Source organism: Triturus cristatus, chromosome 6, assembly GCF_964204655.1.
Source record: "Triturus cristatus chromosome 6, aTriCri1.1, whole genome shotgun sequence".
NCBI classification, from domain to species: domain Eukaryota; kingdom Metazoa; phylum Chordata; class Amphibia; order Caudata; family Salamandridae; genus Triturus; species Triturus cristatus.
The window spans coordinates 547,013,998-547,041,444 of NC_140589.1; the positions used below are offsets into that span (position 1 = coordinate 547,013,998).

General features: G+C 47.7%; 1 protein-coding gene across 2 annotated transcripts in view; it reads left to right on the top strand.

Annotated features, from left to right (window-relative positions):
- Positions 1–2,317: 2,317 nt before the first annotated feature.
- MEI4 (meiotic double-stranded break formation protein 4) overlaps positions 2,318–27,447 on the top strand; it is a 176,681-nt gene continuing 151,551 nt past the window's right edge. The window contains exons 1-2 of one of the 2 annotated variants that reach the window (XM_085609203.1): positions 2,344–2,478; positions 20,511–20,706. In XM_085609203.1, the coding sequence (XP_085465329.1) occupies positions 20,671–20,706 (36 nt within the window). In that variant the 5' untranslated portion in view covers positions 2,344–2,478; positions 20,511–20,670. Of the gene's footprint in view, positions 2,479–20,510; positions 20,707–27,447 lie in introns of both variants that reach the window. The other variant, XM_085609204.1, reaches the window with a different exon arrangement.

Below are 27,447 nucleotides of genomic sequence, written 5' to 3' on the forward strand. Positions count from 1 at the left end.
ATTTTGTACTACCCGCTCCAGCAAGTGCACATGGAGTCAGTTGTGAATTTAATGGGTAAGGGGTACACCCAGGGCTTTAAGTGAGTTGAAAAAAACGTGGGGCCTTTCGAAGAGGCGTGGCCTATGTAATAAAGAACATGGCTTAAAGATGTAAGATTTAAAAAAAACTCTGCTTCCTGACTAGTATGTTGCTGTCTCTTTCAGTTTTTTCATTCAGGTGTATAATACAACAACTGGCATACACTTAAAACAAGCCCAGACTATTGGCTTTATTGATGGTTGTTAGCTGTAGATGCTGAATGAGTAACAACAATGACTTTGTGATTAAAAATAGTGAAAATTCTTCAGTTCTATAATTATGATACTGTGAAAAAACTATACAACTCTATTAGAAACATTAAATAAAACTATTTCTAAAATACTTACTTTTATTTATTGTGAGCTTGAAAAAATGTCTAGAAACTGGTAATACTTGGCATCAGCTACCTATGCAGCAGAATTAATCACTGCAGACCTGTTAAATGTAGTGCCTGCGCTCTGACCTTCACACTTCCTGCCCTGTGCGGATCCCCCGGTGGTGTAACGAAATGTGAGGGGGCCTCCTGCAAAGAACATGGAGGCCCCCCACGCTCTGGACCAAGTCAACAGCTCGCAGTGCATGTGCCCGTCACCTCTGCAAAATGTCAGAGGGGGCCGCCTGGTAGTCGGGGGCACCCCGCACCGCAGGGGCTAATGGCATCCCCAAGGCGTGCACTTTCAGATCAGTAACAGGTTATTATCTTCTGAATAACTTCCTTGTTGCACCTGCATAACAAAGGAGTCCCTCCAGGGTGACATCAAAGGCTGGTGATGGTTTGTAGTGGTCCCAAGTGAAGATTTACTTTCACACCCAGGGTGAGGACAAAAATGATGAGCCCAATAGGGACCTGTCTCAGTACCTGTTTTTTTTTTTTTTTAAATGATGGTGCTTAGCACCAGCAGGACCTGGCCCATTTAAAGCCCTGGGTACGCCAATGAAGAGACTATCTTACTCTACCAGTACTTTAGGAGGGCCCAGCAAATCCTGAAAAACTTGAGACCCCTATCCAGCCTAATTTTCTATTTCTGGCCTCAGGCTTATGATTAAAAGAAAACTGCATTGCTCACCATGAACAGAAATAGAACGGATGAGGGTTGCAAAGGCAGTGGTTGCTTAGGGATATAGCTTTTTATCCGACAGGGCTCTTTTAAACACCCACTTTTCTGCACTGCTTTTCCATCAGTTACATAATGTATTTGCCGTGACAGAAGAACACAGTGGGGACCGGTCATCAAAATGAGTGTTTTTAATAGAATTTCGGCATGATTACAGAAGCCCATTTTTCCTCCACCTATTAAATGTATATTAAATAGACTTTAGAATGAACTTTGAAATGTTTTCCAAAGGCTATTATTATATAATTTGAGAGTTTCATCATTGGGCAGGTTTTTGGGCTGATACTGCTCTGCTTTGGGCTGAATTTGGGCTTGTACTTGGACAGCTTTAGGCTTGGGACTGGTCTCAAAACGTGGCAACACTGAGAAGGGCCTCTTGGCAACCCGCTGATAATGCACCTTACATTAATTGTATTACCATCCAGTGTGTTATTCTATGTTTGGTAAAAAATTACATCATTAAAACCATTCATATATAGAAACTTCGGGGACTGAATACAGAAAGACGTATCCAATCCTTCCTAGCATCTGACAAGGTTTAAAAAAAATGTCTATGCATTTAGCATTTGAATCAGACTACATTAGTCTCCTCCTCACAATGCCAAAACATATTGCATCATTTACTTTTTATCAACAGAGTTGCTACACGTAAACATTTCAAGCTTATAAACCTATAAGCCGTCGTACACTAAACATTTCGACCGTCAATAACGGTATTTTCTTTTCACGGCAAAGTGTACAAATTCCAATCGGATACTTTTCAAAACTTACAAAGTAGTTAGTATAGATCACCTTGAAATAGGGGTCTAACAATGCATCCCGAGTAACTGAGAGCGGAGGGACTCTGAACGAGGAGAGGACAGCCTGGCTTTTCGTCAAATGCAGAGCCATCTTAGAGAGGACACTATTGTGTAACAGGATAAACTGCAGTTTTAACTAAATCATTCAATTTCGACGTGTCTAGTTGCATATAAACGTCCCAAAAGTAATTTTTGACGTCATAGCGTCGCTTAGTGTGCAGCCCTCTTTCTATCTCTTTATAAACAGCCCAGTCCGATATCAGTTTCGACAGTGCTTCCTACCTCTCGCGATATCCCCAAATTAAAAGTTTACTTGGGAACGTCTTCAGCACGCGCTGTCAACTCAAGGTGCTGCTTGGGCGATGGTGTATTTCGTTATTTCCACGCATAGTGGCCTGTCGTGCCATTCGCAATCGAAAGCCACACGATCAAGGTGGGGGTTTTAAACAAATGGAAGATGCTGCGGAGATATCTGGGTTTTCGGGTAAGCAAGCCATTGTATTTTGTGATTAAATACAAAGCGTATCAATGACACGTTAGTAAATTTAACACGTTCTACCGTCATTCGATATTAATATAAGCTTTTCAAGGTGATTGCTTGTAGACTATGAGGTCACCGTGTCAAGTTCTTGTGAAAGATGAGGTAAAAAAGAGTATGCTGTTCAGTTCGCCCCTTGTTATATCATCTCCTTTTTTGTCATCAGGGTACCACGGTTACCTAGTGTATGTCCGTGAAATGTGAAACATGTCCTTATTTTGGGTGGCTTGTGGGAATGCTTCATGCGGCAGTGAGTTGGTTGACTGGCTCGTGTATTGGGTAGGTCCAACAAAGAGTTTTACTTATTGAATTGCTGTTGTCAAGGTACATAATATTGGCCACAAAGAGCCTATGTATTTCTTGTCCCCTGGGCTGTCTTGTTCCATACCTTGCCACTCCCAGAAATGCCCCTGCAACAGGAAACATTCCAGAAGTGATTTCCTCCAGATATAGGTCCTTGTGGAGTTTCTTATTTTTAGGTGTGTTCCTATGCAGGGCTTTAAGCAGGATAAAAAACTGGGGGGGGGCTCTCAAAGGGGCGTGGCAGATATAATTAAAGGGTTGGCTTAAAACATGTAAGTTAGAAATCTCTGCTTAGCAATTATTTGCTGCCAAACTGATTTTTGTTGCTTCTTTCTGTGTTTACATCCAGATATATAATACAACAAGTAGCATTACACCTACAGCAAGCCAGGACTATTGGCGTTGTCAGTGGTTGTTGGTTGCATACGATAAATAAGCAACAACAATGGCATATTTGCATAAAATAGTTAAAATGCTCCAGTTCTAAAATGAGACTGTGAAAGAACTGTATCAAGCCCCTTTAAAGATGCATCAAGACAGTGAAGGGTGGTACTGCTGCCAAGTTAAGCTTTATTTTTTCCACACAGAGGGTGAGGGCAATAATAGAGAGCCTGAAAGTGAGCCGTCTCAGTACCTTATTTTTAGAGCTGTCGGTGCTGAGCTCCAGCAGGACTCAGCCCACCTAAAGCCCTGCTCCTATGAGTAAATGTTGACATGTTTCGGCCAGTGTGTATCGTCCTCCTCAGGGCAAACAACAAGGTACGTGTCATTCTAGTTCTTATAATCCCTCTGGCCCATAGAGCTGAACTCTTCCTACTGTGATGCTTACTGTACTGTATAGTCTATAATAAAGAGTGTGCGATGGGGCCCCTTTTAAGATCAGGTGTTTTGAGCTCCTGTCCCTGCTGATACAACTAGCTACGTGGGCTTGAGGGAGACCGTAATGTGTCTCTGGCAGAGGAATGTTGTGATTCCTCTGTTCGTATTGTAATAAAACCAACCCAGAGTGTGATTCACTCAGGTGGAGGACAAGTTTACAGTGCAAAGGTATTGGGAACTGTTTGAGGTTACAAGTCGGTGCGATTCTGGGCTGCCCTACTGGTCTTACCTACTTCAGTAGTACAGAAGTGTTCAGCCGTCCAACGAGAGCCCTCTCCTTGGGTCCTCCAGAGTCAAGTGAGGACAGGCTGTGCGCAATTCATGCGGCAGCACCTGACCAGTACTAGATCTCTCCGCTAAGCAGCGCTGATGGCACATCCAGCAATCGGAGTTGCTCCTGCTAAACCAACTCTTTCCCTAACAGGGGATGGGGTTTCGGAGATTCTCCAGCTCTGGACTGGAGCTCCAGTGAAGGTGCAGTGCCTTCAATGGCGCCCTTGCAATTCTCATGGAATCAATCCACTGTAGTTGGGGAGTTTGACCTGCCATTAACAGCAGCCCCTACTAGCATGCAGGGTTGCCGCGTTACTGACAATCGGGCGAAGACTCTTTCTGTGCGATTGCCTTCGCTATGATGGCCCATCCTTGCATACATTGTGGCTGATCCCGGAAGAACCAAGTCTCACACTACTGGCCCAAAAACGTTCAGCGATGGCTCCATCTGGCACACAGGGTCACTGCGGCACTATTGTGCATGCCTGCTGTTTCCTGCATGACGCTCTACAATCTCCTTAGATCACGGCGGCCCTCTCTTGGCATACGGGTGTTGCTGGACTGTTCCTACAAACAGGCAATTACCCGATTTGGTGCACAGCCGTTCTCCTAACATGTGTACAGGCGCTTTCCTTGGGATCTGTCACTGAATTAATAAGCAACCTTTTGACATTAAAGGAAGTATCCCTTCCTCCATTGTGTCCCACCCAGCTCACAGGAATGCATCAATACACATCTGTCTGGGGTGGGAGGGGTTCCTCTCCTCCTCATGCCTTAACTAGGCAAGCATTGGCTTCCCAAAATAGAACTCTGGGTCCTCCGTATAATGTACCAATGCAAGCACACTTACTCACTGTACATTCACAGCAGACTTACTGTAAAGCACTATTCCCTCGATGTATTGTACCAATACCAGTGCACACACATTCAGCACACACCTTCAGTCTGCGTGCACTGTTCAGCATTAAAGCTTTTCTATAGCGAACCAGGGTATACTATTTGCCAGCGCCGATAATCACCATGTGTGCTCTGCACAACACTTCACCCTTCATTTATTGTACTTCATGCAAGCACATTTATACCCAGCACATGCTTTTATTGTGCATGCACTTCACAGCTCTACAATCTTTCATGTCATGTATTCCTCGCAGGTATTCATACTCAGCACATGCACTAATCCCACATGTACTACACAGTACTGCTCTCACCCTCTACTGTACACTTCCCAGGCACACATACAACCAGTGCAGTCCCTACTCCTGTTTTGCGCAGCACTCCACCTACCTGATGTAGGCCAAGGGTGATCTAAGCACACAGCAGCGGAACTTTAACAAAGGTGAGGGAACCTGTTGGCCCCACTCCAGTGTCACTTGGTAAAAAGGGCTTGTTCACTACTACTGCTCACTATATGGTATGATGTCACAACCACGGTTGTGCTGCTTAACTTCTGGTGAAGGCGGTAGCCTTCCTCAACTGAGGATAGCGCTTAGGGTGCCCCTCCCGGTCCAAGAATACTGCAGTCTGTGAGACAAGCCTAAGTCTTGGCTCACACTCATGAAACGTTTTCGCCTATGACAAAAAAATCAGCATTAGGAATCCAGACAACAGTAAAGTTAGTCACTCAAGGAAGTGGTAAACGTCTTTAACCATGTAGAGGACTTTTCCATCCCAACAGATTGCCTTAGTTAGATTTATATTCCCTGAAGTCACAGCTGCAGCATGCTCAATCAATCAATCATGTCATTTGTAAAGCGCACTACATACCCATGAGGGTTTCAAGGCGCTGGGGGGGGGAGCTGCTGGTATTGGTCGAAGAGCCAGGTCTTGAGTTGTCTCCTGAAGGTAAGCAGGTCTTCGGTTTGTCGCAGGTAGAGGGGGAGGGTGTTCCCGGTCTTGGCGGCGCGATGGGAGAAGGATCTGCCTCCGGAAGTAGTTCTCCGGATGCGGTGGACTGTGGCCATGGCGTGGACAGCAGAGCGGAGTTTCCGGTTGGGTACGTAGAAGGCGAGTCAACTGTTGAGATAGGCTGGGCCGGTTTTGTGGAGTGCCTTGTGTGCGTGGATCAGGAGCTTGAAGGAGATTCTTTTGTCGACGGGGAGCCAGTGCAGGTTCCTCAGGTGGGGAGTGATGTGGTCGCGGCGTGGGACGTTGAGCATCAGGCGTGCAGAGGCGTTCTGGATTCTCTGTAGTCTGTTGATGAGCTTGGACGAGGCTCCGGCATAGAGAGAGTTTCCGTAGTAGAGTCTGTTGCTGACTAGGGCCTGGGGGACTGTTTTCCTTGTGTTTGTCGGGATCCATCTGTAGATCTTGCGGAGCATGCGGAGGGTGTTGAAACAGGTGGAGGAGACTGCGTTGACTTGTTTGGTCATGGAGAGTTTCGAGTCGAGGATGACTCCCAGGTTGCGTGCGTGGTCGGTGGGGGCCGGGGGGGACCCCAGTCATGTGGGCCACCAAGAGTCGTCCCAAGCGGAGGGGTTGGACCCGAGAATGAGGACTTCAGTCTTGTCTGTGTTCAGTTTGAGGCGGCTGTCCTCCATCCAGTCTGCGACGGCCTTCATTCCCTGGTGGAGGTTGGATTTGGCTGTGAGAGGGTCCTTGGTGAGGGAGAGGATCAGCTGGGTGTCGTCGGCGTAGGAGATTATGTTGAGGTCGTGCTGTCGGGCGATGCGTGCTAGTGGTGCCATGTAGACGTTGAACAGCGTCGGGCTGAGGGAAGATCCTTGAGGGACGCCGCAGATGATCTCGGAGGCATCGGATCGGAACGGGGGGAGGTGGACTCTTTGAGTTCTGCCGGAGAGGAAGGAGGTGGTCCAGTCCAGGGCCTTGTCTCAGATCCCTTTGTCGTGGAGGTGCGTGCGTAGTGTGCGGTGGCGAGGTCCAGGAGGATGTGGGCCGCCGTCTTGCCGTTGTCTAGCAGGATCCTGATGTAGTCTGTGGCGGCGATGAGGGCCGTCTCGATGCTGTGGTTGCTGCGGAATCCTGATTGGGAGGGTCCAGGATGTTGTTGTCTTCGAGGTGACGGGTGAGCTGGGTGTTCACTATCTTCTCGATGACCTTTGCTGGGAACAGAAGCAGGGAGATGGGTCGGAAGTTCTTGAGGTCGCTCGGATCTGCCTTGGGTTTCTTCAGGAGGGCATTGATCTCTGGGTGCTTCCAGTTCTTAGGGAAGGTGGCGGTCTCGAAGGAGAAGTTGATGATTTTGTGCAGGTGGGGTGCGGTGGAATTGCTGGCTTTGTTGAAGATGTGGTGCGGGAGAGGGTCGGACGGGGATCCGGAGTGGATGGTTCCCATGGTCTTGAGTGTGTCATCGATGCTCACGTTGGCCCAGGTTGTCAGGGTGTCATGGGCGGTGGGGTGCGGTGGGTTTGGTGCGGTGTGGTCGGTAGGGGTCGTCCGGGGTCTGAAGCTGTCGTGGATGTCGGTGATTTTCTGGTGAAAGAAGGTGGCGAGGGAGTCGCACAGGGCTTGCGATGGTGGGATGTCGTTGGCGTTGGAGCTGGGGTTGGAGAGTTCCTTCACGATGGTGAAGAGCTCCTTGCTGTTGTGTGTGTTGTTGTCAAGGCGGTCTGTGTAGGAGGTTCTTTTGGCGGTCCTGATGTGGTGGTGGTTGCGGATGGCGTCTTTGTGGGCAGTGCGGCTGTCTGGCGTCTTGTCGCTGTGCCATATGTTTTCCAGTTTCCGTCAGGTGCGTTTTGAGTCGAGGAGTTCCGGGGTGAACCAGCTGACTCTTCTGCTGGTGGGGTTTTTCAGCGGGGCGACGGTGTTGGTGCAGTCGTTCATCCAGCGTTAGAGGGTGAGTGCACCTTCATTGGGGTTGGTGGGGTTCGTCCGAGGATTGAGTGCGAGGCTTGTCTGTAGTTGTGTTTGGGAGAATTTGCCCCAGCAGCATGCTGCAAAATAATGTGATCAAGATGATGATTAGTGGGTGTAATGCCACATTGAGACACATTGCCACAGCAATGCGGAGTAGTAGTCTAGGTGATCGATATTCACATATTATTCGCATTATGGTGTCTGCATGGGAGACAGCAATAAAGTCTTAAGACGCCTCCTCTTTGAGAGTCTTGGATATTTAGTGGCTGCAACCCTTTAGATGAATTTGCTTCAGTATATTCCTGGTCAAGTGGAGAGAGGACAGGTGCAACACGCTAAGAGGCCTAAACCCAGACAACACCTTTAACACATTTGTAATGTAATTAGTGTTTGTATAGCACGGGTTACACTCCAGGGAGCATCTTAGCGCTTCAGAGTGTAAGAAAACATGGTGGCTTATTCTTGTTGTAAATCCTTGGTAAAAATGCTAATTCATGTTTTTGCATTTTGGGTCGGATAGGGTGTAAATCCAGGTCTTCAGGGTTTTTCTAAAAAATGTTTCTGTAGAGATTTGTCGGGAAGGGGATGGTAGTGAGTTCCATGCTCTGGACCCCAAGACAGCCAGGGCTTTACCTCCTCTGGTTTTGAGTCTTAACTTGGGAATAGTCAGGAGATTGTCACCTTGGGACCTCAGACACCTGGAGGGAACGTAGCGTTGGAACATGCTTTCGATGTATTTGGGTCCTGTTTTGTTAACTGCCCTGAAAGTGATTAGCAAGATTTTAAAGAGCACCCTTTTGTGTTTAGGCAACCAGTGCAGGGTGTTCATGGCAATTGTGGCTGAGGTTCTTGTTTTCCATCCCAGCACTAGTCTGGCCGCTGCATGCTGCACCATTTGTAGTTTGACAGACTGTCCTGTTAGTTCCTGCATATGTGCTGTTGCAGTAATCTATGCGAGAGGTAATGAGGGCTACTGCCACAGTCTTCCTTGCGGCGAAAGGGATTAGATCGAAAAATTTCCTGAGCCCTTTTATTATGCCGAAGCAGGTCCCTGCCACGGCTACTGCTTGTTGTTGAAAGCTCAGGGATGGATAAAATTTTATCCCTAGGTTTCGGACTGCGTTGGCTGTATTGGGGGGAACGGTTGCGTCTTCTGGCCACCATATTGCTGGGTTGAAAGTGTTTCCCTTACCAAACGGTAGGATCTCGGTCTTCCCAGTGTTGCATTTAAGGTGATTCGTCCTCATCCAATGGAAAGTGGCTTTTAGGCAGTTTTTAAGTCTTGTTTCTGCTTCGCTGGTTTCATCCTCCATCACTAGGATGAGTTGTGTGTCATCCGCGTATGAAATGGTGGCTATGCCGAAGGATGATATGAGGGAAATCAGGGGGGCCATGTACACATTAAAAAGTGTCGGGCTCAGGCAGGAGCCCTGCGGTACACCTGAATTTATTGGGATCTCTTCTGATCTGAACTGGCCCAGGGTGACCACTTGTCGTCTATTTGTTAGGCTTTTTAGCCAGCTCAGTACCTTTCCAGTTATCCCTGCCGCGGCTAGTCGGTCTATCAGGATGGAATGTGACACCGTATCGAACGCCGCGGACAGGTCTAAGAGTATAAGGACTGCTTTTTTTGCCCTGGTCTAGCGCTGCTCTGAGTGTTTCCGATGAAAATATTAGAGCTGATTCTGTTGAGTGATTTACTCTGAAGCCAGCCTGGTTGGGGTGCCAGATGTTATTGGCCTCTAAGAAGGTGGTGAGCTGTTGGTTTACTACCTTTTCTGTGAGTTTACAGAAAGTGGGGAGCAGGGAGATGGGTCGTAGATTAGTGAGGGTGGTGGGGTCTGGTGATGGGTTTTTTTGTAGGGATCTTACTGCTGCCAGTTTCCATTCCTCTGGGACTACTCCCAAGGAAAGTGAGGAGTTGATAATGTTGTTAATGCTGGGGTTTACAATCTCCACCATAGTGTGGAGGACGAAAGGGGGGCACGGGTCGAAGGGGGAGCCTGATTTAATTTTTAGAATTTTTCTCTGTGATTCTTCTAAGCTGACTTCCTGAAAGGCGGCTAGCTGGCTAGTCGCGCTATTCCTGTTTGGTTGGGACTCCTCTGAGGGGAGGGGGTTTGGGAAATCTTTAGTGAGTGTCTGTATTTTCTTATGGAAGTATTCCGCTATTTTGTTGCACAGGGTTTGGGAGGGGGAATGTCTCTCTGCATGGTTTTGGGATTGATGTACAAGTTGACGATGTTAAAGATGTCTTTTTGTTTGTTGTTGCTGTTGGTCATGGCATTGGTGAAAAAGTCTCTTTTTTAGCAGTTTTTATCATCCCGTGATAGTGACGGCGGGCCACTTTGTAGCTGAGCTGGTCAGTTGTATCGTAGTTTCGGCGCCAATTCCGCTCTAATGCTCTAACCTTCCTTTGTTCCTCCTTTAGGCTTTGGGAGAACCAAGGGGCAGAGGATCTGGGTTTCTTTTTATATTTTGGTTTAAGTGTTGCTTTGTCATTATCCATAGATAGGGCGCCCATCCATTCCCTGAAAGACTGGCTATCTTTCTCAGGGTCCCCTACTGATAGTGGTCTGGTTTCTAGTGCCTTAGTTAGGAAACCCGGTAGTCCTGTCAGTTTCTTCCAGTTGGGCCCTCCATGGGGATCACATGGCTTATTCCCGGGTGTGTGTGCCATTATCCCTTGGAGTTCAAAAGGGATGTAGCTGTGGTAAGACCAGATTAATTCTTGGGGTGATTTTACATGAAGTGTGTCCAAGTTTGAACAGATGCAATCAAGGATGTGACCTGCCTGGTGGTAAGTATGTTAAGGCCTACGATCTTCATTGTGTCCGTAAAGCCTAGGGTGGCGTGATCTGTGAGGGAGTCTAAATGTATATTTGTATCTCCTAAGATCGTGTAGTTGGCTGATTTTTAGTGCTAGGTCCCCTACTGCTTCTCCTAGGCTATTTGTGAAGTCAGTAGGTGTTCCCGGAGGTCGATATAATAGTGCTCCTGATAAGATGAAGGAGTCATGTACCTTAAGGGCGAAGCCTATACTTTCCGCACCTTTGATACCTGGGATCGGGAAAGTCAGGCAGCTCAGTGAGTCCCTATAGACAATAGCTATTCCTCCGCCTCTCTGGGGGGGTCTGTCTTGTCTGGCAATGAGGTACCCCTGAGGGAGAGCGGTCGTTACATCTGGATTGCGGTTTTGGGTTAACCAGGTTTCTGTCATGAAAAGACAGTCCAGCTCTCTTTCCAAGATTAGGTCGAAGATATGTTGGGCGTGCTTGCCCATGGACCTGACATTGACAAGCCTGCAGTGTAGGTTTGTTGTTTTGTTATGGTTTAGGGGCCTACTTGGTTGAGTGTGGCCGAAACTTTTTTTCCATATATTGCAGCCCCAGGATCCTCCCCAGTTTTCCCTGTTAAGGGGTGGAGTGCAAGTAGGTGATTTGGTGTTAAGGCCTAGCAGAGTTTCCCTAGAGTACTGTATGAGTCGGCCAGGGGGTATGGCCTTTGGCCCGGTCGAGGCGCGGACGGGCGCAGACGGGCTTACCTTTGGCGCGCCGCCGCTGCGCTCCCTGGGAGAGGACGTCATTTTATCCTGGCGATGACGTGAGGGCGGGGAGGGGACAAGCACTCGTCAGCTCGCCCAGTTGGAAGTGGCGGGAGCCCAAGCAGCGCCTACTCGGCTGCTATGGGGTAGAGAGGGGCACAGGTGAAATAGACTCTGGCTCTGGGCGAGTCTTTTTAGGGAGGGGCCGCGCTCTGCTACACACAGCGGTAATTTGCAGATTTAAAAGGTGAAGATCAGGTAAGTGCACGGATTCAGATGTCCAAGCTTACCGAAGTGCAAGTTTAAAATAGCAGTGGTGAAATTTCTCTTTTCGGTGAAACAGTTTTTAGCAATATCGCAATTTAACAGTGATAGCAGTTTTTACCAAAAGGAACAAGATTAAAACATTCTGTCCCGGCTTTCCGCTTCAGGACACTTTCAATAGACAACTACACTCACTCGTATTCAGCGGGGGTGTGTTTCTGCCTGCTTTTATCCTGGCGATGACGTGAGGGCGGGGAGGGGCCAAGCACTCGTCAGCTCGCCCAGTTGGAAGTGGCGGCCAGGATGAAACCCATGGGTAATCCTGGAAAGCTATAGTTTTCTAAAAAGTAGACCATGTTGAATGCAGCAAGTGATCATTTGTGTAGATCCCTAAAGTTTCTCCCAAAGAAATTAACTGTTGAAATAAAAAATATTGACCGGTTTCTGGCATTTCAGCCGTCTTCAGCCAGGCTTGCTTTGCAGTGATGCCCAAGACAGTCCCTTCAAAATTTGCGATTGGCAAGATGGGCTTGGGAGAAATGGATGGGCTTTCCTGTAGCCCCAATGCCTCTGATGCACAAGAGGACTTTTTATCGCTCAGAAGGTCGGTGTAGGCTTATTTCAAATTTTTGTGAAGCTGTAAAAGCGGACCAGTTAAGAATCCTCGTACCAGCCAGGCACGCCTGGTCAATAGACCTACAAAGACCTCTGTCAAACGGAAAATGAGGGAAAGCATGCATCATTTTCTTTAGGAGTGCTTTATTTAAACTTTCTTACTGTATATGAAAAGCCATTCAAAGATGGCCACATTGGATGTGCGTGCAGCTGCAGCAGGCATTTTTAATACATTTTCTTACAGCATAAGAGGCTACTTTTAAATGTGGTCGCTGCTGACATGCTTGCATATATAAAGTTCCATGTAGGTGGAAGAAGCAGCATTGGAAAAACCACTATATTTCATGGGTGAGACCCATTAGCTTTGATATTGACCCCTGTATTGGCCTGACCATTTGTCTAAATAGCTATGACACCATTGGATATAGCCTATGCATTCTCTCTGCACGTGCATGCGAATAGATTGCAGGGTTGCTCTCCTTTTTAAGGCTTGCGCCCTGCGTTGCACTGCGCAGCAGTGCTTGCCCAAGCAAGAGTCCTTTTGTCCGAGGTTCTGAAACGGACCCTGGAATTGTGGCCTGCTATTGGCCTTTGCCTGCGTGTTCGTTTTTAAAATGGCACATAATAGGCCAAAGGCAGGCGCATTGCTCCGCCCATGGCCTATTGGTGTCTATTACGCGCATTCCTGCCATATGGTTTCAATTATCGTGCCCAGAAACGGGCGCGATAGTGGAAACCATATGGCGCGCACACGCGCACCACTTGCGGCTTTGTTTTCAAAAGCGATTGCTTTCAGTTTCTTCTTCTGTTTCTCCTCCTTCCGTTTCTTCTTCTCCTCCTCCTTGCGTTTCTTCTTCCCCCTCCTCCTTCCGTTTCTCCTTCTCCTCCTTCCGTTTCTTCCTCCTTTCTTTCTTCTTTTTTATTTTTTTCTTCTTTTTTTCTTCTTCTTTTCCCGTCTGTAGCTCTCCATTGATGGGGCTGCGAGAGTCTCTCCTCACGCTGGCAGGGCCACTCCTGAAATCTGGCCTCTTTCCCCTGTGGGAAGAACTACAGTGGCAGCAGGCTTGCCACTCAGAACATCCACCTTCAGCCCTCTGCTCTGCTTTATCCAGGGACTCTACGGGTGGCAGAAGCGGGGCTCACAGGAACATCGTCTGCCCTCTGGTAAGTGCAGGGCTATTCCAAAACGTTCCGCTGCATGTTCTCGAAGTGCCGGACAGCCTCTGGTTTGCAGAAGCAACAGCGAAAAAGTGAAGTTCATCAGATTTGAACGTGTGAAAGAGCACATACTTACTGACCTATTCGCACCTAAGCCTCCCTAACACCTCCGAAAGTACTTTTCGCATTTTAAATGTTTGGACTAGACACTTAAAACAGACGTCTTTTGCTAACACTAGTCCCGTTCTCAGGTGCATTATGTCCCCCTGTACGGGTGGAGCGGACGATCACTGTGCACTCCTCGTGCTAATGCCTATGTGGATTTACTCCGCCCTCATGAATTTTTTTTTTTTTTGGTAAGTGGCCATGGGGGCCCCAGGGGGAGCGGAGAAACAGTCTCGCCCTGGGGCTGTTCGCCCGAATGGAACGGGCCACGTTAGGGAGAGGTGCGCGTGTAGTTCATTCAGTCAGGTGCGCGAAGATTAGGGAAGCGCAAGCGTGGGTGAAAGGAGGAAACGAAGTCAGAGCTAAGGGAAAAGATTTTCCCTGAGGTGAAAACGGACCGGAATCGACGGGGAGGAGCAGGAGAGGCATGGAAGACGACGAGCAAGTGAGGGCAGAATTGGAATTATTGAAGAAGGCAGGGAGAGAAGACCTGCTGTCAGCTGAGGCGAGGGCTGCGTCTGCGCCCAGGGGAAGGACAATGAGGCGTCGTGCTGCAAGCGGAGTGCAGAGGGCAATAGCGGCCTGCTTGCCTCCGCAGGCTGGTGGAACACGAAGAGCCACGCGCCTCAGGAGCGGAGGTGCACATGGCAGTGAGGACAGAGGTATGGCAAACGCCTTGCACAGCGCCCGGTGATAGCAATGCCTCAGGGAGTTTTAGAAGGTGCCATAGCAGGGCGGGAGGTTAGCATGAGGGGGGGCCCCATTGGCAATGTTTAAGGGGCTCATTTCCAGAAGAAGTAGAGTGAGGGGCAGGAGGAGTGGGGGGAGGGGTACAGCACCATGCCTCCTCAGCGGGGAGCAGCAAGGTAGCGTTGCGAAGGTGGGAACGGAGGACCAACAGGTTAGTGATATGACAGAACCTCTGGGTATGACTTTGCACACTAGGGGGAACAAGGTTTTCCGTTGGTGGATTATTCTTCAGACACAGGGAGTGACAGGGACCAAGAAGAGGTTGTGGGCATGTTGCGGCCATCGCAGAAAAGGAATAGGCAAAGGCCTGGTGGGGGTACTGGTAGCAAGGGAAAAAGGTTGCAGCAAGTGAGGGGTGAAGGTTTTGGTGTAGGGGAGGAAGGTGTGGAGTTTGTGGCGCAGGTGGTAGAGACAGGTGGGGAGTCCAGTGCAGAACAGGATGAATGGGTATATGGCGTAGACCAGCTGGGTGAGAGTTTGTGGCAGGGCGATAATTGGCCCTATCATAGGTCAGAGCCCGACATGGAGGAAAGTATTTTTCCGGAGCCTAGGTTACCACCAGGTCAAATAGCGTCAGGGGATTTAGCAGAGATAGGGTGTGATGAAGGGCAGTGGGTGTGGGTGCCACACTCAGGGCAAAGAGGCGAGGCGCAGGAGAGGGAGGCTGCTAGAAAATCACCCTTTGCGAGAGTACCAGTTGCGGAGCAGCCTACCGGCGGGAAGAGCGCCCGGAGGTCGAAAGCTGTTTCTGGGCGGACTGTAGCTCAAGGCGAGCAGCGGTCTCGACAAGCGCCACAGGTAGCGGTGGCTAGCGATTTAGCGCCTCAGCAAGAGAAGTTCAGTGCAGATATTTCACAAAGACGCAGAGCTCAAGCGCAGATTTGTGTTCAAGATTGGCGCCTTTTTGATGGAGGGATAGGAGATGGAGCCCTGCCTAGCAGTAGTAGACAAAATGTGGGGTATGGAGAAGAGGGTAGGGTGAAGAGGTGATTTGGGATGAAGTTAGAGAGGAAGACAGTACAGTCCTGCAGCAAATCAGAACGGAAAAAAGGGTAGGGGAGGGAGGGAAGGGGTCAACTGCCTATGTTTCTACCTTACAGAAGTCCCGTGCGGACCTGCCAGTTGAGGAGTCTCAAAAGAAAAGACGTTGAGCGTGTGTGCCAGTGGGCATGAGGGACAGAGCAGAACATCTTCCTAGAGGTAAGACACCATGGTGGGAGGTGTGGGCCCCTTTGGTTACACATTTAGTCTTACCACAGGTGAGGGATCTACACAGCGGCTCGAGTCAGCCAAAGGTACTGTCGAGTAAGGTTGGGGGGGGAAGAGGCCTCAGTTGTTGAACAAAGCAAGGACAAAGTAGGGAGTACGACGGTGCAGAAGACAGGGGGGGGGGGCACGACGCAGGCAGTGGGTAAGGTAGCTAAACGTTTACCTTACATGGGTTTAGCGATGCCCCAGGGTACACATTTATCTTTAAACACGAAACAGAAAATTTGGGACCATGAGTTTGTCGACATCTTTAAATTACTACACAGGGAGGTCCAGGCAAAAGAAGGTTCCAAGGAAGAAGAGTGGGAGCTGGCGAGGCGGCCAAGGGTTCCACGTAATGTGGAAAATTGGACGTCTGCGTTTCTCATTTTTGCTAGCATATATACAGAGAAATACCCTGAGAGAGCAGTGTCCATTTTTAGGTCGAGCCTAGAGCAACGCATGCGTTGCTTGCTTGACTTTTTGTAAAAGGGTAAAAAAAAGTGCTACCTACCAGAGTTTTGCTTGCCTGAAGCTTGAGTGCAATTGCGTGTGCACGTGCGCAGCCACCATCTGTCTCCTCCGTCATGGGTCATTAAGTTGCATTCTCCTCTGCCTCCGCCCGATCACTTTAACTTTCACTTTCGTGGCTTGGCTTGTTTAGATAGAACCGTACTTGCATCACAGAAAACTCCACCCCTGTATAGAGTAAACAAAGGAACCAGTGCAGTGAAACTGCTATATAGCAGCAGTTAACATTATAAAGAAAATGCATATACTGAATAAATAGCAGGTGAGGTTAATTTTGGTGTAAGATCTTGGCACCTGGGCAGTGCAGCCATATGGCGCACAGGAGCCACTAACTCTGTGCCTGAATCCATGGGTGGTAGAGTCTTATTCGTCATTTGTGATGGAGAGTGACGGTGTGTCCCTCTCAATCTCTGCTGTGCAGCATGCCCTCACTTCTTTGGTTCGTAGACGTCTCTGAGGCATAAGCATGGTGGCATCTGTCTAGCACTATGCCAGCTGTTAACTCTAGAGGAATTAGCCAGTCAAAATTGGGCAATATGTTGCAAGGCCCTTTCAGCTCCAGGCCAGGATTTCTTACAATTACTAACATGACTCCTATCAAACTCAGTTGTTGCTTTTTACCAATTTAACACGGCTACTACGCTTCCTGTAATGACGCATTTCGGTATTTTCAGTGCGAAAGGAGAAAGTGGATTGCATTGCAATTTAGGTTGTGGTTTTTTTTTCTATACATTCATCGCCTACTGCCTTTTCCTCGTTCTGTGATCCCTTACTGCACACCTGCCACCAACCCATTTTAATGTTAGGTTGCTACTGAAAGGCATCAATCAGCCTTACCTCAAGCAGGGTGGGTCAAATACGACGGAACTTTCTTTGTATTTGGCTATTACTAGCATTCGAGAATAAAAAGATGATCGACAGTATGCAACACTGAATGAGAATGTTCAATGCAATTTTAACAGTGTTGTGCTAATGATTCATACCGGGACAGCAGATCTTTGAGTTTACTTCCGGCCAAACAAGACCTTCTTTTCTATGTGGCAGAAGTTTCTGCCACTGAACACTCCCACATGCTGACTCCTTCACATACAGTGGCTTTTTCCCTGGTAAGCTGGTCACTTGTAGACTAAGTGCCCAATTTAGAGTTTAGCGGATAGGGTTTACTTTTTCACGGTGATGGAGTAAAGTACTCCGTAGTATCGGGAGTACCCACCTGGCCCAGCAAACATCTCTTGCATTGCCAGGAAATGCCATAACAGTGGCTTTTAGGTCGAGCCTAGAGCAACGCATGCGTTGCTTGCTCGACTTTTTGTAAAGGGTAAAACAAGCATTGGCATAGCCAATAGGTCTCGCCTTTGGGACCTTATAAGTGTTTCGTTTTCCAGCACAATATCCTTGGTGCAACAACATCAAGTGTTGCATGGCTAAACACTTATAAGGTCCCAAAGGCGAGACCTATTGGCTATGCCAATGCTTGTTAAATATATGGATGTGGTACGAAAAGCTCAGCTGCAGTTTGGGGGTTATTGCTGGCTCAATTATGATGAGGAATTTAGGGCCAGGATGAGCATGGCAGCAAATAAACCATGGGGTGAGGTAGACGCAGAATTGTGGCTCCAATGGATGGCTTCAGCTCATCCTTTGGCGACTACTCATACTGCCAGCGGTCTGCCGGTTACATATAAGCCCTTTCTACCACGTCCCGCTCTATCGGGGCGGGTGTCACAGGGCGGGGACAGGCGGCTGGGATTGGATCCTGCTGGAATTTTAATAGGGGATTATGCACCAGGCAGGCGTGTCGCTTTCGACATGAATGTTCTCAATGTGGGGGGCGACCTGCAATTACCCAGTGCTTCACCACTTTTAATGCAGCTGCTGGGCAGAGAGGGCCCGAGCAGGGATGGGGGGCCAGGGGTAGAGGGGCACCATTGCAATTTATGCCAAAAGGCTGCTACGCCAATTAATTTGGAGGCGATGATACCATGGTTGGAAGCATATCATGATAAGACAGCGGCTAGCACATTGTTTTTTTTTTTTTTTGGAGGGTTTCAAGATTAGTTATCAAGGGCCCAGAGAAGGCCGGTGGGCAGATAATTTGAAATCCGCAACGGATTTCCCTCACATAGTTCGTTCGAGCTAAGCTGTCTGAAGAAGTGTCATTGGGCAGAGTAGCCGGCCCGTTCGAGATGTGTCCCTTGCCAAATTTGATCATTTCGCCTATTGGGGTCATCCCTAAAAAGGCAGCTGGGGAATTTCGAATGATCCAGCACCTGTCTTGGCCAGAAGGCTATTCTATTAATGATTTTATTGCCCCAGCAGACACGGCAGTGTCTTACACGTCAGTTGACGAGGCCCTGAAGCAGGTGAATTTTGTAGGTGAAGGTGCGCAGCTCGCTAAATGTGATATCAAGTCGGCGTTTAGGCTCCTCCCCATTCATCCAACCGATTTTGAATTGTTGGGAATGTATTTTGAGGGGCATTATTATGTTGACAAAGTGTTACCTATGGGGTGTGCGGTGTCTTGCGCCCTCTTTGAGCGATTTAGCACCTTCCTGCACTGGGTTTTTTTGCAGAGTTACCAACAAGGAGCTTCCTGTCACTATTTGGATGATTTTCTTTTCATGGGTCAGGCAGGTACTAGGCAGTGCCAGGCAGCCTTGGATGTTTTTTGTAAATTGATGAAGGAGCTGGGAGTGCCATTGGCGCCGGACAAAACAGTAGGGCCACAGACCTGTTTAACATCTCTTGGCATTGAAATAGACACGGTAGCACAAATAGCCAGGCTGCCAGCAGGAAGAGTATGTGAAATTCGAGAATGTGTGGAGGAAACATTGGAAAAAACGAAACTGGAGCTTAGGCAGGTACAGCGCCTATTGGGCTATTTGACGTTCGCTTGCAGAGTAGTAAGGGCAGGTAGGACGTTTTGTCGGGAGCCTGGCGGCCACATCATAGAGTCCGCATATCCAAAATGGTGAAGGAAGATTTGAGAGTATGGTTGGTTTTCTTGGAGGATTTCCATGGAGTGCCGTTACAATTCATTGAAGACCGTTTCATCTGGCAAGTACAGATATATTCGAACGCGGCTGGTTCCAAAGCTTTTGGTATCTTTTGGGTCGGTGGTGTTCCGAGCAGTGGCCAGCGCACTAGATGACACAAGGGCGCAGCATCGCCTTTTTAGAACTTTTTCCGGTTTTGGTAGCGCTGGTCACATGGGGCAAAGAGCTTCAAAATAGATCTGTGTTGTTCAATATTGATAATATGTCTGTGGTGAATCTACTCAATTTCCAAAAAGCCAAAAATGTGAGAGTGTTACGCTTGTTACGGGAGTTTATGTTGGTGAGTTTACAATGGAATATTATGTTCAGAGCCAAACACATACCAGGGGTAAATAACTGCATTGCTGACGCCCTTTCACGTTTTAATTGGCAGCTTTTTCGCGAACTGGCGCCAGGGGCGGACGACAGCAAAACCCTTCTGTCAGACAGCATCTGGGCGTTGGGGAACTGACAATTGAAAAGCTCGTGGAAAATTCAGTAGCGGACTCCACAAAGAAATCTTACAGACAAGCGTGGTTACAATTTACGAGTTATGTACAATGTAACAGCAAGGGGTGGAAGAAGCAACAGTTTACTTACATTATCTTACACTTTGTTCTATGGCTGGCGAAACAAGGGTTGTCATCTAATACCATAGCGGGTAAACTGGCTGGGGTATCCTTTTATGGACAGTTACACTGGGGCTTTGACCCTGTTGACGGCATTCTGGTGAGAAGAATGTTGAAAGGTTTGAGCAAAAGGAGGGTAACAAGGCGGCTGCCTAGAGCCCCCATTTCTTTTCAGCTGCTGCAGAGACTGGTGCAACAGTTACCACATTGTTGTTATAGAGCTCATGAGACAGCATTGTTCAGGCTGGCAATGATTTGGCTCTTTTTCGGAGCGTTTCGAGTGTCAGAGATATTGGGGGGGCAGAGGGAAAGGAGGCATACGTTATGACGAAGTGATTTGCGAACAGCAGAGGCTTCGGATTTGGTTACGAAGTTCAAAAACTGACCAATTGGGGAGGGGTGTTTGGGTTTTTCTGAATAAAAGTGGCCTGGTGGAGTGTTGCCCAGTTTTAGAGTGGGAGGGGTTTCAGGACAAATCCATTACCACCACAGCAGCTTATATTTTCGTGCATAAGTCGGGCCACCATGTTACCAGTACACAGCTGTTGGGGGTGCTGAGAAAGGTTTTGTTGTTAGTGGTAGAATCACCTTTAGGGTATGCGACTCATTCATTCAGAATAGGAGCAGCGACGGACGCTGCGAAGTTGAGGTTAGGGTGGGATGCCATTCAGAGAATAGGCAGGTGGAAATCCAGGTGTTGTACACAGTATGTACGCAAGTAGATTTAGTAAATGTTGGGAAGGCGTGCTAATTCTTTTTATTTTATATTAGGTGATATCCACACTTTGTCCGGGAAATGCCACGTATGGATCATCGGACATTCATTTATCAAATGGGCAGGCCTCTTCGCTGAAAGACAGATTTATGGCTGCAGCCTCGGCCTCCCAAGTGCAGGACATGAGTTGCTTTGGCATGGAAAAGGCGGCATGAAATGGAAGGACCTGTTCCCAACTCTCAGAAGATTGAGGTATGATAGACGGCCGCCAAATTTGCTGCTGATACATTTAGGAGAGAATGATCTCGTATCGCTTTCAGGTCTTACACTGTTAAAAAAACATGAAATTAGATCTAGCGGTGATCAAGGACAGCTGGTTGGGAACGACAGTTTTATAGACTGAATTTGTTTATCGGCAACATTGGAGGCAAGCGAGAGACCAAGTGGCAATGGACAGAGCACGCCAAAAGCTGAATAAAGAAATGAAAAACTATTGTGCGGGAATGGGCATAAGGTATCTGTCTCACGGAAATATCACCAGTAGAGAGGGACAGTTATTTAGAGCGGATGGGGTTCATTTGTCAGAGTTGGGCCTGTCATATTACATTTTGGAAATCGGGGATTGTTTGTCAATGGAATTGGCCGTTGACCTGTGGTGTAACAGCAACGATCGCTGAAGGGAAGTTACGGCTGCAATGGTTGGTGGGGACAGGAAAACGCTTTGGTTTTCCTGGGTGGCAAGGTTTGGGGTGGGTGAGGCAGGAGCGGTCTTACCCGGCATCCCAGGAAGACGGGTAGGGAAAAGGGGAAGAAAAGAATGACAAGGTAAAGGTAACCCAGAGAAGTTTGAAGGTTGGTTTAAAGTTTTGAAATGGGAAAATGTGATTTTAGAAATGGTTTTGGCTCAGTATTCTAAATTGTAAAGAGAAATAAATAAATTGGCGAGTTATTTGAGAGTTTACCTGTTGTAAATAAAGTGGCCTTTCTACTATACAAAGATGTGTGAGGGTCAGTTGTTTTGGGCGAGTGGACAGTCAGTTGTTTTGGGCGAGTGGACAGCAAGCACTAAAGGCTAGTACATTGTCTTGGTTAGAACTCAAGATATTGGTACACGTTTTATTGAAGCGTGTTTCCCTACACCCCACCGTAGGAATTTTGCAGCAGGCAGTCAACCCACCGTGCTCGACGCTCCCGGATCGAGATCCCTCACATGGACCCCTCCGCTCTTTGCCCGTCACCTCCTCACGTGACCTCTGCTGTCACCAGGGTGCCTGGGGGTGGGGCCTCGCAGCGCCCAGCCTTCTTGTGCTGTTTGCAGCCGGTGCGCCTGGTTACCAGGCTCCTCTGGGAGCCATGGGAGGCGGCATGAGCCAGGTAAGATCTCGGCACCTGAGCTTTGTCGGCTCAATCCGGCGTGCCTCCTCAGTACTCGCATCGGATTCATAGTGGCAGAACCCCCAAAGCACACCCTGTGGTGTGAGTTCCAAACATTTGTTAAGAGAGTGAAGCAGGCTGGTGCTGTCTCGGCTGTATGTACCGGTCTGTAAACCGTGGGACACGGGTTAAAACCTCCGACAGCTCTGGGGAACCAGACCGTGACTGGAGAAATTTGTGCACGGTACAGAGTCGAATCCCGCAGAGTCCGAGCCCACTTAGCTTGGTGGGTTAGAGCACCTGCTCCAGAGATCTCTGCTTAATTTTGAGGTCACCCACGGGATCAATCAACTTCTGATAGGGCTGGCTGGGCGTTCACGTTTGTCTCATTAAATCAAGTGATACATTTCTAAAAGCACCTAGTATTGATAGTACTAAGATCCCAGTTACTTGGAAAACCCGCGAAAAAGTATACAAAATACCCAGTTCTCCAAAATATCTGTTTTGAATGAAGCACTTTTTTTGAAAGAACTAGAACTGATCCGAAACCTCAAATGATTCCTAGTTTCCAACATGCCTCTGGCCCAGATCGGTTATGTTTAGTGCATTTTAATAAAGCTGGGGATCTGTTCCACGAGTAAGCGCGCGCAGGGTAGTGCCAGTCGGTAACATGAGTGCCTGTGAGTTGGCGAATCTATACTTAGAAACTTTCCTTGTTATTCACTGAACTCCTTCTCAGCCAAGGTTTCTAAACCGGAAGCATCAGCCCTCGAGAAGCGGGTTCACTTCCTCCCGGCAGCTCAGTCTATCCTGAGCCTGGGAGACTGCCTCGGTTGGTGGTCACAGACTTCAGCTCTAGTGAGACAGCTCAGCGGCTCAAAGCGCCTGTGGCAGAGATCGGAGCATGCTGCCTCGGTGAATGTAGCGCCTCTTACAGATCTGTGTGTAAGAGGCGCTTGGTCACAGGCTCCACCAGTATTGAGACAGGCCAGCGGCTCAAAGCGCCTGTGGCAGAGATCAGAGTGTACCTTGGAGTAAGAGAGCTGCTTGGGCACAGCAGCCTGCTGGGAGATGGGTGTAACCAGCAGGGAAGTGTATCCTGCGGGCCACATGTCAGATTGGAATAAGACCACTCACTCGGTTACTGCACCGGTAGCGGAGACCTGTGTTTGCACAGTTCCCACTAAGCTGACTCGGTTGGTTAATGCACCTACGGCAGAGGGGGCTCATTGGGTAACACTCATGCGCTATAGCGTGCAGAGGTCCTTGTAGTCCCTGTAAGTAACCTAGCTGAGTCGGTTCATGCGCCTCCTGCAGAGAGTTCCATGCCACCTGCTCCAGTCCTAGAGATAGTTCTCGGTGGTAACACACCTGCTGCTCTGATCTCTTGCTCTCTGTCTGTTCGAACTCATCAGGTTCACATGAGTGCGAGTGAGATTGCTCAGCGGTTTATGCCCCTGGTGCTGAGATCGCTTTGTAACAGCTGACACACTACGCTACACCATAGCTTAAACACATCATTCTCCTACAAGGTTTCAAAACTGGAAGCATCAGCCCTTGAGAAGCGGGTTCACTCCTTCCGTGCAGCTCAATCTGTCCTGGCCCTGGGAGGCTGCCTCGGTGGGTGGTCACAGACTTCAGCTCTAGTGAGACAGCTCAGCGTCTCAAAGCGCCTGTGGCAGAGATCGGAGCATGCTGCCTCGGTGAATGTAGCGCCTCTTACAGATCTGCGTGTAAGAGATGCTTGTTCACAGGCTCCACCAGTATCTTTGTGGCTTGAGATCGATACAGATATGCATGGGAGTTAGAGGAGAGCAGGGATAAGGCAGGTAGAAATAAACAACAACTTTTTGTTGTATTCGATATATGTTGTCTAAAGGTTCAAAAGAGGGCTGTTGAACATGCACCGACCTTCTTTTAAGGGAAAAAGCATTTTTTTCTCATTATTTTTGGGATTGTTTGTGAAAATCTAATATGTTCTAGCTCCACACTAGTGTCAGTTCTACGAGACAGTAAGAGTAACTAAGTCAGTGAGTTGCCACAACTGATTGAATTGTGGGTGAATGCTCTTGGTGTTTTATGGTTGACACCAGGGTGCTGTACTGAATCGCTTGTGCAACTTGTAGGAGATAAGTCATGGCCATTGCCCTGCAGAATGACGTATGCAAAGAATTTGGAAGTAGCGAGTGTAATTGCATTATAGCTCCTGGGCAATATCACCACTCTGTATGAGTTTTCTGGGATGGGAGAAGGGGAATAGTGTGGAATTTCTGTTACTGTATGGAAATTGACATATTTCCATTGTTCAGACCTACAGAAATTCCTACAAGCAATATAATCTGGAAAATGTTGTTTTGGGGGAAATAATAAGGTGCAAGATTAGAACACAATTTGTAATCTTAATTCAGGTGCAAACATTGCACTGGAGTCCGGATTTAATCCACTTTCCAGAATCACAAGGAGAGCCTGCGTAGTGTCGCTGTGTTGGATGTTTGTGCTATATTTTTTTCTACCATATTGTTGGATGTTGTGCATGTGGTTAAAGATGCTTCCTGTTGTCTATGCGAGCATTTGAGCTATTGGCTTTGCAAATGAGAATGCATTGTATTTGTGTGTTTTGAAAAGCTGCGAAGGCGCTCTTTGTACATATAGTCCTTGCTTACGAGATGCAAAGCTGGCAACAACTGCACCTCTTTTACTGCCAGCCTTGCTTCTCGTAAGCACGGACTAGAAGTACAAAGTGCATATTCAAGCAACGTTTCCAGCTTTTCAAACGATATAAATAAAAGGCATTGTCATTTACAATGCCAATTGCTCAAACTCTCGCAAATGCGAGACCTATTGCATTGCCAATGCTTGTTTAGGTCTGGCGTTAGCCGATACCTCTTAATGTTATTTAGATTATATCTGTAATATACTTAAAGGGGCTTCCAGCAACCTCCCTTCATCCATTGGTCTGTTCTTGTGTCATTTACATTTTGCTTCTGCCCAGTATAGCATGGAGCAATGTGTCCACCTATTTCAGCCACTGGCTAACTTCACATTGAGTGACTGGATTTAGCCCTTTTGCAGCCAGCTCATCCGCACAAGGTAGTTCTCTTCAGTGCCAGTGTTCTTATTTTCCTTAATTATTACTTTAGTCTTGCATTTGGTTGTAGAGCCTGATGTGATAGCAGAATGAATTCTACCAGATGAGAGAACAGGGCATATTCCAGCTATATACAAAGGGGCAACAGTGGTACATCGGTCGCACATCTCCATCTTTAAAGCAGTACAAGACAAGAAAATCAACAATGGTGCTCAGAACACTATAACACACCTGTTGCCATATTCCAGCTATATCTTTCGCCAACTACTTCACATGCTGTTGTAAATTCCTTTTGAAGTAGCCTTTGTTTATTTGACTGATGCTTTTTCACACCATACCAACAGCTCACTTCAACTCTCAATATAAGCACATGAGGGTGCTCTATATGTGCTACACTAACTTTGTCATTTCCTTTTACCTTTCTTCCTTCTTTGCTTTCTTTGCTTCTTTCTTTGCTTCTTTCTTTCTTTCCCTTCCTCTTTCTTTCTTTCTTTCTTTCTTTCTTTCTTTCTTTCTTTCTTTCTTTCTTTCTTTCTTTCTTTCTTTCCTTCCTTGCCTTCCTCTTTCTTTCTTTCCTTGCCTTCCTCTTTCTTTCTTTCTTTCCTTCCTTGCCTTCCTCTTTCTTTCTTTCCTTCCTTGCCTTCCTCTTTCTTTCCTTCCTTGCCTTCCTCTTTCTTTCTTTCCTTGCCTTCCTCTTTCTTTCTTTCCTTCCCTCCCTTCCTCTTTCTTTCTTTCTTTCTTTCTTTCTTTCCTTCCCTCCCTTCCTCTTTCTTTCTTTCTTTCCTTCCCTCCCTTCCTCTTTCTTTCTTTCTTGCCTTCCTTGCCTTCCTCTTTCTTTCTTTCTTGCCTTCCTTGCCTTCCTCTTTCTTTCTTTCTTGCCTTCCTTGCCTTCCTCTTTCTTTCTTTCTTGCCTTCCTCTTTCTTTCTTTCCTTGCCTTCCTCTTTCTTTCTTTCCTTGCCTCCCTTCCTCTTTCTTTCTTTCCTTGCCTCCCTTCCTCTTTCTTTCTTTCCTTGCCTGCCTTCCTCTTTCTTTCTTTCCTTGCCTCCCTTCCTCTTTCTTTCTTTCTTTCTTTCCCTCCCTTCCTCTTTCTTTCTTTCTTTCCTTCCCTGCCTTCCTCTTTCTTTCTTTCTTGCCTTCCTCTTTCTTTCTTTCTTTCTTGCCTTCCTTGCCTTCCTCTTTCTTGCCTTCTTTTCTTGCCTTCTTTACAGCCCGAACTGCAAAGCCAGATCCTCTATTATCCTGAACACAAGCAACCTAGGGCAGGTTTCGCAGTTCGGGCTGATTTGCATATGGCTGCATTCAAACTGAGGTGGTGTGGTGAGCAAAAAAGAATGGATTGGGATGCAGCCCGAGCGGTTGCCAGGGAGTGAGATTAATTCAAATATTCCATCCATCACTTTGTTTAGGTCAAACCTACAGCGCTTGCGCTGTTAAGTGATCTTTTTTGTCTACTTTGTGGGGTCTGACTCCTCCCATGCTTTGGATTAGCTTCTGTGTGTGTCACTTATAAATTGCAGCCTCCAACTGGCTAATGGTGAGTGCATGTCCCGCCTTTTCTGAAAAGTTCACTCCCATAGAGTACTGCCGCGGGAGCGAGCAGTGGCGTGCATGGTGGCTGTGGACACAAGCTTTGCCCAGACAATCTCCCTCCCCATAAGTCCAACCCCCTTCCCGCCAGTCACTTTAAGTATAGCAGTGGCACGCCTTCCTTACATCATTTTTGGACGCGGGCAGCATTTAATTATGCGCTTTTTTAATTTAACATGTTTTAAATTTAACATTCACAATCTGGGAGAGACGCTGCTGTATTGATGGTAGTGCGCATGCGCTAAAAGCCCACACAATACGTAGAGCGCCTAGCGCTATTGGGGACTGAATTGATTTGTAGTAAAAGTGGCGTGCTAATATGCATGCGCTCAATAGGGCACATGTGAAGTATGGCACCGGGCATTAAATTAATAGCGAGCTTCAGGTTATAGATCAGCAGGGGGAGAATGGAGGAGCCTATACTGGAGGCAGCACAGCTAGCACTCCTGGTGCAACGCGCTCAGCTCAGACTGGCTTGGAGGTGCTCCCAGGCACTCAGATGTGTTGCTTGCACCTGCAGCCAGGCCGGGCTGCCTGCACTGTGGGAGGCTTACGTTGCAGCGTCCGCCAGCCACTGTGATTGTAGTAAACATCTTGCAGGGCAGCCGATACTACACCAGTGTTGTACAGGCACAGACTCTCCCTCCTCTCATAGCGCCACTTGAAAGCCATTGTAAGTAAGAAACGAAGTCAGCTGTGAACATATAGGCATTTTCCACCGCTATAAAGTAGTTGCTTCAATGGCTCCTCTAGCGGGAGAATGCAGCTCAATTTAAGTTATAGAAATGCTTTTGAAGTGGGCCTAGCAGAGAGTGCCTTATTTTACTCAAAGGCTGCTAGCATGTCTGGCACACAGTATGCACAAGAAGTCTTTTATTATTGGTTTTGCAGTTAATGTATTTTATTTAGCGCAATCTCAACCCAAAGGTATTGGAGTGCTTTA